This window comes from Montipora capricornis, chromosome 7 (assembly GCF_036669925.1).
Source record: "Montipora capricornis isolate CH-2021 chromosome 7, ASM3666992v2, whole genome shotgun sequence".
NCBI lineage: Eukaryota > Metazoa > Cnidaria > Anthozoa > Scleractinia > Acroporidae > Montipora > Montipora capricornis.
Window position 1 is genome coordinate 43031542 of NC_090889.1, and position 15000 is coordinate 43046541.

Consider the following 15000-nt stretch of genomic DNA (forward strand, 5'->3'; position numbering starts at 1 on the left):
CCCGAAACGTTTAGTATTCGTTCGCCTTTTGCAACGATATAAATGTCATCATAATTCGGGAGTTCGCCCGTAATGAGGATAAATGGAGGAGAATCTTGCTTCAACCCACGTAGCTCTTTTTCAGTAGGCACAACCTGCATATATAAAATGAAGTGGGAAAGAACAGATGTTATAAACATTATAAAAGGTGCAAGTTACATCGAACTGTATGAGGTGCATTAGCCCGCCAGTTCAGATGGAAATTATACTACATGGTACACTATAACAACTAAATTAACTGCATGGTTAGATCTACTTTACAACTTACATCGAACTGTATGAGGTGCATTACCCGCCACTTTAGATGGAAATTTCACTACATAGTACCCTATAACAACTAAATTAACTGCATGGTTAGAACTACTTTACAAGTTACATTGAACTGTATGAGGTGCGCCACCCACCAGTTCAGATGGAAATTATACTACATAGTACACTATAACAACTAAATTAACTGCATGGTTAGATCTACTTTTCAAGTTACATCGAAAAATTGCCAAAATGCATCGGGGAGGAAATAAATGGCCAGCACTTTCAAAAGAAAGTGGACACCTTGCCGGCTGCTTTGTTTATTTGCGAGAAAAGAAACTATCTGCGATCTATTATTCTTTTGAAAGTGCTGGCCATTTATTTCTTCCCCCATACATTTTGTTGATTTAGGACAGATTAAAGTCCACATTACATTCGGATTCTACACAAAAAGGAACTGGCATAGCGCGTTAGCGGGCTGGACTCTCGATCGGGCGGTCCTGGTTACTAGGGCGTTGACATGTCGTCTTGGGAAGGCAATTTTCTTTAACAGTGCCTCTCTCCACCCAGATGTATAAATGGGCACCAGCGATTATTATCCTGTCCAGGAAAGAAGAGCAGTAACCAATTTAAGCTCCAGCAGGTACGAGCGGGCACTAGGCCTTGTGACGACTTACCTTATCACCTACAGCATGCATAATGGCCCTCCAGGGCGATTACCGCCTAGGTTGCTTCTTATTACCGAAACTAGAGTTAAGGGTCAGCAATTCAGTGTGATTACTTTTTCATGTGATCTACAGCTACGGGTGCCATAAAAAACCCCCAAGTTCTTAAGGGCTCCAAAAAAGCTGAAATATTTTATTTCCCAAGTTGCCAAAACAGTAGTCTTTGCCGGAAGGATAACCCACTCCACCCCTGGCCTATCTTTGGATATATATGCAGTATGGATGCCACCATGGATCTGTGCTGTTTGAGAAAGCAACAAAAGGAAAATACTGATAGAGAAAGGGAAAGAGTGCCCGTGAGTAATCTTCTAGCAATTTAGCGGATTGGCGGCGGAAACGGACCGTGTTGAGCCATTTACACTGGGGCACTGGGTATGAATAAATATTCAGTAAACAAATCATGCCATTGAGGTTCTCATACAAGTTCAAAACGATTCTCAAGTAGTGTCACGACAGATGTTGTGGTTGCACTTAAAGAGACCGATAAGTTCTTTTTTCTTCAGAAAATATTAAAGTCCAAACAGGTGGGTTATAGTACTACTGAATGGAACTACAAAGCTTGCTTTTATCCTGATTTAATTAGCGCTTCATTACTACGGGCCACAGACGTGATACGTTGAACGAGTTGAACAAAGGAGATAAACTTAACATTGCAGTTTGGACGAAAAAGATGCAATTTTGCATTGTGATTTACCGGCAAGAGATGTGTTGTTAGGTAAATAAAGAGTTTTCGCAGCGGCTCTATTGTCCGTAATTTTCAAGACTTCTTCCAAGAAATTTATAACCGCTGTCGGAGCACTATCTGATCGGTCCTAAAACAATCACATAACAATTTCTTATTAACGGCAAGTCTTTTCGGTGACAATTAACTTCAGAGTCTCTTTTTACCATAACTTGGAAGGAAAAAAGATAATCGAAATTAAATGGCTGATTTTTGCAGACACGCTTTGTTGAAACTTTAACCGGAAGTGGCCTGGTTAGCCATCTTCTCGTAAGTTTTTTTCTTAGTAAAATGCCTCAACCTTAGTATTTTTTTCTTGATATTACTAAACTAAGGGCTGAACTTGGCAGGGATACTAAGACCTCAAGATATAAAACATGGGCATGGAAAATATGTGGTCTGAAAAACAGGCCATTTCCGGTTGCTTCCCATATGCTTAAAATATGACCAAGTTGTGATAACAGCCACAGGCTAGCGAAACATTTCCATGAGCTAATGTTCTCACCCATAGAAGCCTGAGGATAGGGCTTTACAAAGATGGTTTTGTTTTTGCCTGAAATTAATTTCCTGTTGCTAAAAGAGAGATTTAAAAGTGGCCAAAATTGCACTGAAAATCAGCCTCTGGGGACCCCTGAGGGGCTGATATCCAGAACTCGGCTAAAAAAAAGTCGTTGAAGCTGAAACTTTGGCATATTACATAAGTCGACATAAGTACCTTGTGTACCAATTTTAAGCGAAATCGGCCGACCTTCATTTCCAAGTCTGCCCCAGTCTCTCAGGCAGAAGCTCTTAAATTACAGAAAAATAAGTAATAAGAAATTATTGCACTGATTAAAAATTACAATTCAGTTTTTTAATTATTTTGTGTAAGTAAGAGAAGCTGTTTGTATTGTTTTTTAAAAGAATTACACGGTAAATTTTTTAGGCCTATAGAAACTGACTCCCAGATTTTTGATGCTGAGAACTGAAATTTTGATTGACCATATCTAGTAGTTACATTTATTCTGTAGAAGTTTTGACTTGATGCATGCTTGGTGTTATGACAATGGATTTCAGATGCTGATGTAAGAGCATCTGAGAAAAAAAGCTGGAATACCGATTTTTATCATTTTGAATTTTGTGGGCAAAGAGTGCTATCCTCAACTTGTAGATATTATTTAATTCCACGATTCCAAGTAGAGCATAATATAATCTGCCCTGTGAGCAAAGAACATGCACCGTACACATTGATTTTGTTTTGTCAAAACCCTTGTGAGTCTTGTTTTGCGTGCATTGACCCAGCTGATGGTACCATAGTTTAAGTAGGGGTAAACAAGAGTATAATATAACTGCTTAAGGACATTTAGATCAACATATTTCCGTATCTAATAAAGTATTCCTAAATTTTTTGCTAGTTTGTTGTTTACATGCTGAATCTGAGGTTCCCAATTTAGATGTTCATCAATGTAAACTAATACGTATTTAACCGCAAATTACTTACGTTTAATATTATTAATATTAATATGAACAGTCTTCCTTGCTGACGAGATTAGCATATAGTGTGTCTTTTTAAAGTTAACAGACAGCTTGTTAGATGTGCAGTACCTCAAAACTAGTGCTAGTTCGTTGTTGACAACAGATTCCAGTTCGTTTAAACAGCTACTCGTTAGTGTCGTCAGCAAATATTCTAAACGAAAATCCAGAGGAAGAATTTGGGAGATCATTAACATAAAGCAGAAATAACAGAGTCCCTAAGGTAGAACTTCGGGGTATCCCACAAGCTATTGTTTCCGTATTTGATCTAAAGTCTCCAATTATAAAATACTGTGTACGCTGGTGCAAGTAATTTTCAAACCAATTATATGATATTCCTCGGATTCCATAGGCGTAAAGCTTAGAAAGCAAAATGTTCTGGTTAACAGTATCAAATGCCTTTGAGAGGTCTAGAAAAATGCCACATGTGATTTGCTTATTATCAATGGCCATGTTGAGACTGTCAGTAATTTCTAGGGTAGCCTGTTCAGTTGTGAAGCTCTTTCGAAAACCTTATTGATATTTGTAAAGTATATTATTTTTTTCAAGGAAGGCATACAGTTGATTATAAATTAGACGTTCTAGAACTTTAGCAAATGGAGATAAGGTAGCAATAGGTCTGTAGTTCCCTGTGTCAGTAACGCCATCACTCTTATATATTGGTGTAACTTGGAAAATCTTGAAAGCATCAGGTACTATGCCGGTTGCTATAGACTGGTTGTGGCTCAGCACCAATTTTAATAAGCTTATTTGGAATATCTAATGATGCTTTCTGCACATCCAGGCTAGAGAATAGACTGCTCACTTGAGCTTCTGTGACTGGAGACATAACAAAACTAGACAAAGGGGCGTTCTTGATAAATTGCATTCATTTGGGTTTTCATGATTTTGTGGTATAGTACTATCCGCTTAATAGTGATTTATCAGGTGGATAGCGCTATCCACCTTTTGAACAACCGAAGCCAGGTCAACACCTCAAGTCTCCACTGGTGCCACACCCGCATCTCTGATGTTTGGGAAGGAGATTAGAACAAAACTACCGAGGTTACGACTGGTGAAATCTTTGCGTGATGCAAGTTTGAGGGATAAAGATTGGGAACAGAAGGTGAAGCAAAAAGCATATGCAGATGGAAACCGTGGCGCAGTACCAAGTCCCATTGTCCTGGCAGATCAAGTTGTCCTATAAAGAACACTAGGGAGATAGGAAAACTAGCTCCGAAGCTCGAAACCAAGCCGTACACAGTCCTAACGAATGAAAGACATCAAGTAACCATGGAGTCCAGTGTGGGAGCTGCTTACAAGAGAGATATTTCGTCGGTGAGGCCAGAGGAGGTGTGGCCCAGTGGTTAGGACGTTTGCCTTGAGATCCGGAGATCCCAGTTCAAGACCCGCTCTGACTATTCGTTGAATTTGATCCTGGTAGTTCCTGCATGGTTCAGTTGCTGTTGTTCTTTTCCGTCGTTTCGTTGTGTTTCATTGGCCCTGAAAGCCCCTATGGACCGAGCTTTAACCAGTCAATGAACCGGTTTCAGCGAACGCAAAGGGTACTTTCCTTTAAAATGATCCAAGATCACTTGGATTATGGTGCATCAAAAGAACATATGAATCCTTTCCCAGGGTGGATTTGTCGGTTCCTTTGATCCTTTTTCGAATCATCCCAAAGGAACGCATCCAAAGTCTGAAGACGTCAGAGGTAGAGAACCCTAGGCGTATCATTAAAAAAACTTATCAGATTTGGGGAAATAGGAAAATTCTGTTATAGACCTACTATTCGGAAAGTTTGCCTATTTTTATGAATATTGTAGACGTAAAAATATATGAGTTAAAAGGGTTTTATGGATTTTCAAATGCGTAATTTGGTCTCTGTTCGACCTAAAAGCATCAAACTTGGATATACGGCTACTCTTAATATTATCTTTCATGAGGTGGTGTCAATTTATCGATTGGTTTAAATTTGAAACTCGCTCCAGTTCCCTGCCCAATTCCGAAATGGCCTATTGACGTAATGCTCGACATAAGAGCATAGAGGTCAATGGTTTGTACATCACGTCATACCAAGATCTCACCTTAACTTTTGAACACAACTTTTTAATTTTTCAACACCCGGAGTTGTACAAACAACTAGTATTTCAAGTGGCCTTTGAAATTTGCAACTCTTCGTGACAAGTGAGTGAAGTAGCGAATTTTAATAATTTTCGATAAAAGCAAAATTGTGTTCTTTCGTCCTTCTTGTTGGGGCTCTTTGGCCCCTTTCATGTTGGATTCCATCTTAAATTCGAAATGTTTGTAGTTTTTTTCAAAATCAACATTTTTGTTGTTTCTACTGCGGGGTCCTTGACCTCTCCCATAGTGGCTTTTCAGGGCCAACATTGAAACATAACAGTTAAATAACCTACGGAATCCCAACTGGCCGGAGGCAAACCAATTGGCTAAATTCGGAGAGTATTTGAGGCAGGGACTATCAGGATCAAATTCAATTAGTGGTCAGAACGAGTCTTGAACTCGGGTTGTCCGCAGGATATTACGGTTAGTGTGGTTAGACCACAATGGCTGCCACTGCAACTAGATTTGATCTCAAACAGCGCGTTCTTCCAGTTTTAGTCAAAATCGTCGTTTTCGTTGACCCATTTCAATTTTTCCACATTTTGAAATTTCATACTGGCATCCCGAAGTTCTCGCTGAGCTCCGTATGGATAAATTAAACGCTGTGTAAATACTCTCCCTAAAGAATAAAAAGTGGAGTAAGATAATTGCTTTTCCTTAAGATGTTTGTTTACTTTTTATCGACATTTATGTCGGAAGGTCTTTTTTTCATACACCGGAACCCATGTTTTTTAAAAAGGTTTTCATAACTCTTTTGTGTGGCAAATTAAGACGAATACCAGCTACTCTTTCTTAAACGAGACAGGACTTTTCTTCAGCAGATTTGTTTCTTTCCATCTAAAACCACTTTAAAATCATTTTAAAACTCGTTTCTCGCAAGAAACGAAAAGGGGAAGAATATAATTTTAACTGCTGCAAATAAAATATTATTTTTTGTAGAGAATACTGAGGGGTTTTTTTTACATGTAAAATACATATAGGTGTCGCGGGTTTCCCCATTAAAGTGTTAACAATGAATTAGTCTTACTAATTCACTGCTTGTCTGTTCCAAACCCAAGTTTGATCTGATGCTTGAATCTTTTTAAAGAAAGCGCCATGCATACAAACATAAGAAGAATTTCGAATGGGCGTACTGAGCAATGTTAGCGATCTACCATATCACGGTTGCACTTTTTAACTAGTTTGAGCAAGGCTGGAATTCGACGAGGAATGGTACTGGGATTGATTAGTATTAACGCAAATTGCTCCAGGAGATTTTCTAACGCCATTTTAATGTTTGACTCCTCGAGATCTTGAATATTTAATCCCATCAAAGCTTTGTATCTTGAAGGTAATCCGCGGCCTCCCTTGCAATTGTTTCATTCCTTCCGCAGCATCTTAACTTTTTTAAGATGTGCTTGAATGTTTCTTTATATTTGGGAAGTCTCCAAGCGTACAAAAATGGATTGATTGCAGAATTTGCGTACATGACAGCGACAGCGATAGAATACACAAGCATCAACACCGACAAATTGCATGTTAAGCAAATGTACAATATCATCTGTACGACGAACCAAGGAATGAAACACAATAGAAATACAGAGATGGCAATTGCAATAGCTTTGCTCACGGTCCTTTCTCTCTGGAGTATCATTTGGCGAGGTACCCCTGCATGCTGGTCATCTAGTGCTTCGGTGCTGTGTGAATACTTGCGAACGCGGTACAAAGTGAGAACGTTGATGACCACGATGCAGTTGAGAATACAGAAGATTTGTACATTATATAGAGTTCCCATTAGCACATAATGCTTTCGCAACAACGAGAACACAAACCCAAACAATAAAAAATAAATCTAACACGTGACAGAAACGATGCAGACTCGTGTACTCGTCACCTTGGCTCGATACCGTAGAGGAGTCACCACAGCAACGAATCTGCATGTCAATGCTGAGAAGAAGTATATGACCATTACTTACGTTTATTAACGTTGCAAAGAACTTTAAAAGACCAAATGGTGCTTTGGTGTACTTTTATAATAAGGCCCAACCCCAAAAGACAGCGAGTGGACAGGCAACCAGCCCAACCAAAAGATCTGCAACAGCCATGGAGAAGATGATAAAGTTTGAAGGCGAAGATCGAAGTTTTCGAAGAGGGTCCACCCAAACTGATAATACGACTAGAAAATTTCCAAACGTTGTTATTGGAAACGAAATCATAGCCAGAACAGCAACAGTAGTGAAGATGGTTTCAGCATTATCGATATTGAGCCAAACTTGAACCAAAGCTTCTTCACTTGTCATGTTCCAATAGTCAAAGGTACCTCGAACAGCCGCCATGTTGTCTTAAACGAAATAAGAATTTTTAACTCTTCTCGGCTTTCAGCAGGACTAATGTTAAAATGATTGTCAGTATTAAATTGATGTAATATTGAAGTCAATTTGCATATTATCAACTCTTTTAAGGACACGTCAAAAACTGAAAACGGCATAAGATAAGCACATTTTGCCAGGTTCTGTGAGAGGCTCTTTCAAACCTTGTCCCTTCTTCTTCTTCTTCTTGATTAGCTTTGCTTTTTTCTGCGGACAATTTTATTTTGAAGATGCAAGGAAGATATCTGTTTTCAAACATTGCTTTTATTATTAAAATTTGCTAACCACAGGAACAAGAGACGTTTTGTTTCGAACGCTAATGGGGCTCTGGTTGGCGCATTAATGACAATGGGTGACGTCTACGATATCTTCCCTATTGCGCTATTTAACAGGAAGGTGCAAATAAAATCATCCTTAATTGAGTTTTTCAGTTCATTCCGGATGTAGCATCTGTTTTACTATGAAACAATTAATTTTATTTTACATTTTCACTGCTTTCTTTCTCGAAGACCATCGCGCACAAAAATAAAACATTCAACAGTTTATTGTCCTTCTGCCATAGCTGCTTTTTTATAAGAACAATCAGGCGAGACAAACCAAAACTTTAAGAACACACCCAAGCTGAGGGTCGGTTAAGAACAGTTCTGTTTTGCTCATCCGTTTGGTTTCCGTAAGAACTATAAATAAAGGTAAATAAATGCAAAACTGTAGTCTAACATGACAATTTACTCAAATACTGAGGTACGTTTTTTAACGTTAACAATTTGTTTTTGTTATTGCACGATATACTAAAAAACAACTCAGTTTGTAGTTAAGCTTATAGAAGAATTGTGATTAAGCGCTAATGCAGAAATTAAGAATGGTTTCCTGCTGGCAGGTGTCTTTTCTTCTGAGTTTGCTGGGCTGACGGAAGGCCAAAAAAAAGAAACCTCTGCTCGCGGGGAATTAGAGCAGAAGCTTGCAGCCTGCGCTGTTTTTAAGTCTTCTGGTTCATTTTGGCTTCTTTGATGCTAGCCTCCCCGCAGACGTCCTTTGGGAACGAACCCCAAAGGACAGCTGCGGGGAGGCTACTTTGATGCATCTTTGTAAACTTCATCGCAGCTTCGTGAAATACAAATGGGAAAAGCTGTCAGGCTGAACGGAATGGTCAAGATTCCGTTCAATATGAGTATTCCGATTGAAAAAAAAGGCATTTGGCGTCTACGAAAGGATCTCGCGTGTCGTATATCTCCTTGCATGGTCTCTCATCCAGATACAAACCCTACCTGACAAGGCTTAACTTCTGCGAACTTTCTCACAAAGGAAGAGCTGCAAATCAAGCGGTTTGCTTACATATTGATCTCTTTCATGCTGAGTTTGTTGATTCACAAGTCTTTCGAATTCTCGTGAGTAGTACAGCACTTCGGGCTTCAATTCGCTGTGAAAAACGCATTTAAGTTAACTCTGAAATGATCAACATGCTCGAAGCCAATGTTATGTATTCCCTTTTATTTCCTTCAATCTTTCTGGGTTTCGTATTTTACTAGTAACCACATTTTTAAACTTAAAAAAAACCCAGCTCTGAAACAACAGCCATTTAGGTAGTCTAATTCACTACAATGTTCGTCCTATCTATCGACGTCGGGATGAGAATTTCCTAACGGATACGTTCATTTTCCATCCTTTGAACATATTTTTAGGTGTTTCTCATATTTATGGACTCGAGGCGATTTTCATTTGATTACTGTGCGTGATCTGATGTCGAAACACACCTACGAATCGCACTACGATCGCGATTGTTTGGTTCATTTAAGCTTCTACGTTGTTAATTAAGACAATTTTTTTCTTTGGATTTTTTTGTGGATTCAAGTCGATTTGCATTTTATTCTCATCCGAGACCTATGAAAAGTGGAAACGTATTCCCCGAACCAAATGCAGTGCCGCAAACACTTCGGGGTTTTAAGATATGTAATAGCGTACCAGTCGAACTGAATGTATAAAATTAAAAACAAAAATGACAATTAACTACAATTTAGGCGTAGAATGACTCAGCACTTGAGCACCTGTGTAACGTTGCAAACATGACTGTAAGCACTCATTTGGCGCTATTAACATCTAAAAGATGAATACCGAAAGAGCCGCCCAACGATAACAAACGGGACTGAAAAACGGAGGCCGCACAAAAACTGTAAGAGACCTGGACCTGTAAGAGAAATAAAAAACCCGTTCAACAAAACTTTACAAGTCCAAAATCTCGAAAAATTACGTCAGGTAAAATGTGTCGACTTAGAATGACTAATCACGTGCTGTACTTAGCCTTAATACACCAGTCACTACCCGTAATCTCGGCTCTCACAAACACCTACTGCAACCCGGAGAAAAGCCACAACTAGCAGACAAAGTTACGGCTTGAAAATGTGTGACTGCAAGAGGCTTGCGACCCAATGACTTGGAAAAGGAAAGCCTAAAAACTTAACGACATTATCCGTCCTTGGCAGTGGTGCGCTGCAGTTCAGGCACGCATGCAGAAATGAACAATGCTAACAACGTTTGTGTAGTCTGTAAACCATGCAACTGATCAATGCCAAATCGACAGTAATGAGCTCTCTCCACGTTGAGATTTTGATGCTCTCTTTATGGAACTAGTATAGGTGGAAAACCTAACTAACAGAAACGACCGAGGAACCACACGCCTGAACCGAAGCATCTAAATGAACAAATCTGGATCGTTGGGAAGGAGATAGCCAAGGCGAATTATAATTAAGAATCGAAATCGACGTTAACTTAGTTTCCAAAACGCTAATTCATCACACGACTAGTCCGTCAAAAATTACATTGGCATACCACGATTGTAGGTGTAAACAACAGCCTGCGTGCAATTTGCTCTTGACGTAATCCTAGCCGCAGTTTCCCCGCAGGGTAAAAAAGTTAATCTGGCCTGCCAAAGAGGCTAGAAAACTGACGGCGTTAACAGCCATACTGTCTTGCGTTCGCAGAATAGTATCAATGTGGCTTTTGAGCTTATAGAATCAGCGCTCAGTGACAGACATGTCAGACATACATTCCCCATAAGTATCCAGTGCAATATCTAACCAAGTGATATCTTGCTTCGGTTCACGTTCGGACTTGCCCTAAACAAACACTAACAGAAGTCAGCGCTAACTATAATAGAAGTTTAATATAATAACACTTAACTAATTAGATGAATAAATAAAATAAAATAAAATATATACTCCAGAGAACAGCCAGATAAGATTCCTCTGAGGAGACCGAAGGTTGAGTTCGCCTTCTTGCAAATATTTTCACAACGATAGTTCCAGGATAGATTATCAGCAATGTGCCAGCCTAAATAGGTTGAAGTAGGTACTTTTAAAATAAGCTTGTCATTACGGGTTATCCCAAGATCAAAGCACTTAGATACGTCAAAGGTAAGTTGCCAGGTCTTCGACCAAATATACAGATCTTCCCTGAGAGCTGGGCAGTCCTGCAAGGTAACTCTCTGTACACAACACAGTCATCCGGAAACAGGCGTAAACTTGATTGAAGAGAAGAAGAATATCATTTATAAGTAAAATAAATAACAAACTGCTGATATTGGCTTCATACTGTAAACTCCTTCTCCTACGCCATCATCAGAAAAATAGACAATGAAAATACCTTTACTTCTCCACCAAGTCAATAAGAAGCTTGAGTAACCAAGTAAATAAGTACCGAAAGGATGATAAGCCAGAAGGCATAACAGCATTTAAACTTATTTAAACTTTTCCGTCGCAAAAATCGTAGGAGAAAGCTAGGAATTTTACGGTCATGATCAGAGAAAATTTCCGCGTGGAGATAATCAGACGAAGTCATAACTAAACAAAAAAACCTTTTGTAATGATCTTCAGGGCTGTGGAAATATCTTCACACTAGAAATTTTTGCTTAAAGACAAAAATTTAGGTGCCTCAAATCCAGTTTAGATCTTTTCTTCCTGAAGCTTGCACATACACTGAAAGAGGATTAACAATCTCATGTTGACAAAAAAAGCGGTTCAACACATCGATTTGCTAAAAACTGCGCCAGACACAAGTTCTCTCTTATGCTGGGCTGAATTATAGTTCGAGCTCACCTTAGATGGAAGCATAGCACACAAAGGAATTTTGTAATCATCATGCATCACACTTAAGGTAAATCCCGGGGCACATAGTTTAACCCATTCATCATGGCCTTTGGACAAAATTTATGCCGCGCGAAGCGAGAGCTTACTGGAATGGCTCGAGGCGTGTTCGCTACGCTCTTTGCAAATTTTAATCTCTTCAATATATTAGTCTCTGAATCTAAATATTCATCAGTAAAACAGTCAAAAGAAGTACTAAAACCACAATTGGACATCACTACACCTTCGACTTGATTTGGACAGCCGGCTGGTCGTTGTCCGGTATGAAACTTGCAAGACAAACGGACACTGTGCTCTCCAATGAGCGGGTTTGCTTTCTCCAGAGATCATCCTTGACTTAACTAAGCAAGGGTCTTGGCTTCATCTATCGTGTAAGACAGCTCAATATTAAATCGAAAGTGGTCCTCGTTTGCTTCATCCTGCATCGAAGTGACTTTTCGAATGTCACTTTCTAATGTGTACCAAATATGTACTGGAGGACTCACTGTTGACTCAATTGATGACGGACATGGATCTCTCAAGCATTTGCTTCATCGAAACTTTTGTTATCCTTAGAAAGCTGTTGACTGAAACCATGTTGGATTCAATTTTAAATACCGAATGTTTGTAGCTTTCTTCAAAATCGACATCTTCGCTGTTTCCGTTGCGAGGTCCTTGGATTCACTCATGTTGAATACAATTGGCCTCTATCTAAAGTATCTAAGTCTCCTTAGGACTTACCTCCCTATTCGCCTAATCATCCGATTACTGCGAGTATGTTTCTTACAGAATTCGCCGAGTTCCTGGAATCTATCGTCATGACAACTGAGCCGCTGATAATGGCTGGTGATTTTAACATCCACGTCAATGTACCGTCGGACAACGATGCTGTTCGTTTTCTCGACTTACTTTCGTCAATGGGCTTACAGCAACACATTGATTTCCCAACTCATGTGTCTGGCAATATTTTGGATTTATTGATAACTCGATCCTCAGATTCTCGCCTTATACGAGATGTCCAACCTGATACAACTGTCACAGTTAGACCCCAAGTACCTTGGTACTCGGATGAAATCCGTGAAGCCAAGAGGGAGCGTAGGCGTGCTGAAAGGAGATGGAGGACTACTGGCACTGCCGCGGATCTGGTATCATTTAACAGAAAGAAAAATTATGTTACGCATTTGCTTAAAGAAGCCAAATCAGCTTTTCTCGCCGAGTTCATCGATAAAAACGCTGATCATCAAGGAAAGCTATTTCGAGCTGTGAAAGACCTTTTAGTGGAAAAGAATACACTATACTTCTCAGACTATGCTGACAAATCAGCTCTTGCAAATGATTTGGGGAGGTATTTTGTGCAAAAAGTTATTCGACTGCGAGATGAGCTTGATCATTGTGCTGTCGCGGATGATACTGACACCAATAGTGATTTACCAACTCCATTATTTATAGAGACATTTACGCCACAGTCTGAAGAGGATGTGTGCAGGCTTATTGCAAACTCCAAATCTACATCTTGCTGCCTTGATCCTATTCCCACACCTTTACTAAAGTCTTGTATTGAGCCTCTTATCCCAGTGATTACGAAGATAATTAACATCTCGTTGGATTCTGGAATCTTTCCTGCAAACTGGAAAGTGGCTATGGTTATTTAGCCTACATCTCTAAGCTTTTAGAACGTGCTGTATTTAATCAGATATATGACCACATTGTCCGGTCAGATCTTTATCTGCTGCTACAATCTGTATTTTGCCAACATCATAGCACGGAGACAGCGTTAGTCAAGGTCGCCAATGATATTTTTTTTAAACATGAACTCGCAACGCGTTACGCTACTTGTCCTCTTGGATTTAAGTGCCGCATTTGACACGGTAGATCATGGAATTTTGCTTAGACGCCTGAGCACAAGCTTTGGTATACGCGGGAGAGCTCTAGAGTGGTTTTCGTTTTACTTGTTGGGGCGTAGCCAACATATTCTGTTCGATGGGGTTAAATCAGATAGCTTCGATTTGGGCCTCGGTGTTCCACAGGGAAGCTGTCTGGGTCCGCGTCTTTTTGGGGTCTACGCCTCCAAGCTTTTCGAGATAATACAAGTGCACCTACCTGACGCTTATTGCTTCGCTGATGATACTCAACTTTACTTGACTAATAAGCCTGACAGTCCGACGGATCAGGCAGAGGCGGTGTGCGCCATGGAAAGATGCATTGGTGACTTAAGAAAATGGATGTACCAGGAAAAATTAAAAATTAATGATGATAAGACGGAATTTCTTATTATTGGATCTAGACAGCAATTGATGAGAATTAATCCTTGTACGATCCGTGTTGGTAAAATTGACATTAAAGTGCCCTTGTGATAAAAAAAATCACTTCCCTTTTTTCTTCAGATTTTGAAAATGTGTTTGCCTAACAACTGACTAGCAAAATTTTGAGCTTTGATTTTTGTCCAAAGACCGTTTACTTTGAGCGCAAGCTTTATATTCGCGGTCCGCCATTACTCACGTTCAAAACTGACTGATTTGGCCTCAGAGGCTTGGATCCAGGGAAAAGTGACGTCAAAGGCTTACTAGCTTAAATTTTCAGCGTGTGAATGCAGCTTATTATATATGCAAAAGCGAGTTTAAAAGTCTGAAAGCCCAAAACACCCGTGCTGCACAGAATTCTGCGGCGTACACATGCATTGCATTCTTAAACTACTGAGCCTTCGACGTCATTTTCTCCTCCATCCAACTCTCTCAAGAACTTAAAGTTAGTAATGGCGGACCATTAAATAGGAAATTCCAGTTAAAATAAACAGGTGTCTTTTTTAAATCAAGGCTTAAAACTTTGGTCACTTAGTGTTTAGTTAAAATAGTTTTGAAATCCGATGAAAAATAACAATTGATATTTCATCACAGGGGCACTTTAAGCCTGTGTCTGAAGAACGCAATCTTGGCTCCTGGTTTAACTCCAATTTCTCCATGTCTACCCATATATCTAAGTCCTGTAGTGCGGCATTTTTGTGGCTCCACAATATTAAAAGAATAAGTAAATTTTTAGTAAAAGATAAATTAGAAATGGTTCTTCACGCTTTTGTCACAAGCAGAATTGACTATTGCAATGGCCTTCTTTATGGACTTCCAGACTGTGAAATATCTAAACTGCAGAGGGTACAGAACGCTGCAGCCAGGTTACTAACTTCGAGCCGCAAA

The 15000-nt window shown here is 39.5% G+C and overlaps 1 protein-coding gene and 1 long non-coding RNA gene across 2 annotated transcripts in view; one reads left to right on the top strand and one right to left on the bottom strand.

The window, feature by feature from the left end:
• The window catches only part of LOC138057990 (uncharacterized), a 1408-nt gene extending 392 nt beyond the window's left edge, over nucleotides 1-1016 (bottom strand). Inside the window, exons 1-2 of the long non-coding RNA XR_011133762.1 lie at nucleotides 966-1016; nucleotides 1-134 (exon numbers count right to left, since the gene is read on the bottom strand). The exon at nucleotides 1-134 is cut by the window's left edge and continues 392 nt beyond it. This is a non-coding gene — a long non-coding RNA (uncharacterized lncRNA). The remainder of the gene's footprint in view (nucleotides 135-965) is intronic.
• An 11572-nt stretch (nucleotides 1017-12588) lies between these two features.
• Nucleotides 12589-13464, top strand: LOC138056038 (uncharacterized). The gene has a single exon (XM_068901887.1). It carries the CDS (start codon nucleotides 12589-12591, stop codon nucleotides 13462-13464), a length of 876 nt encoding a protein of 291 aa, XP_068757988.1.
• The last annotated feature ends 1536 nt before the right edge of the window (nucleotides 13465-15000 follow it).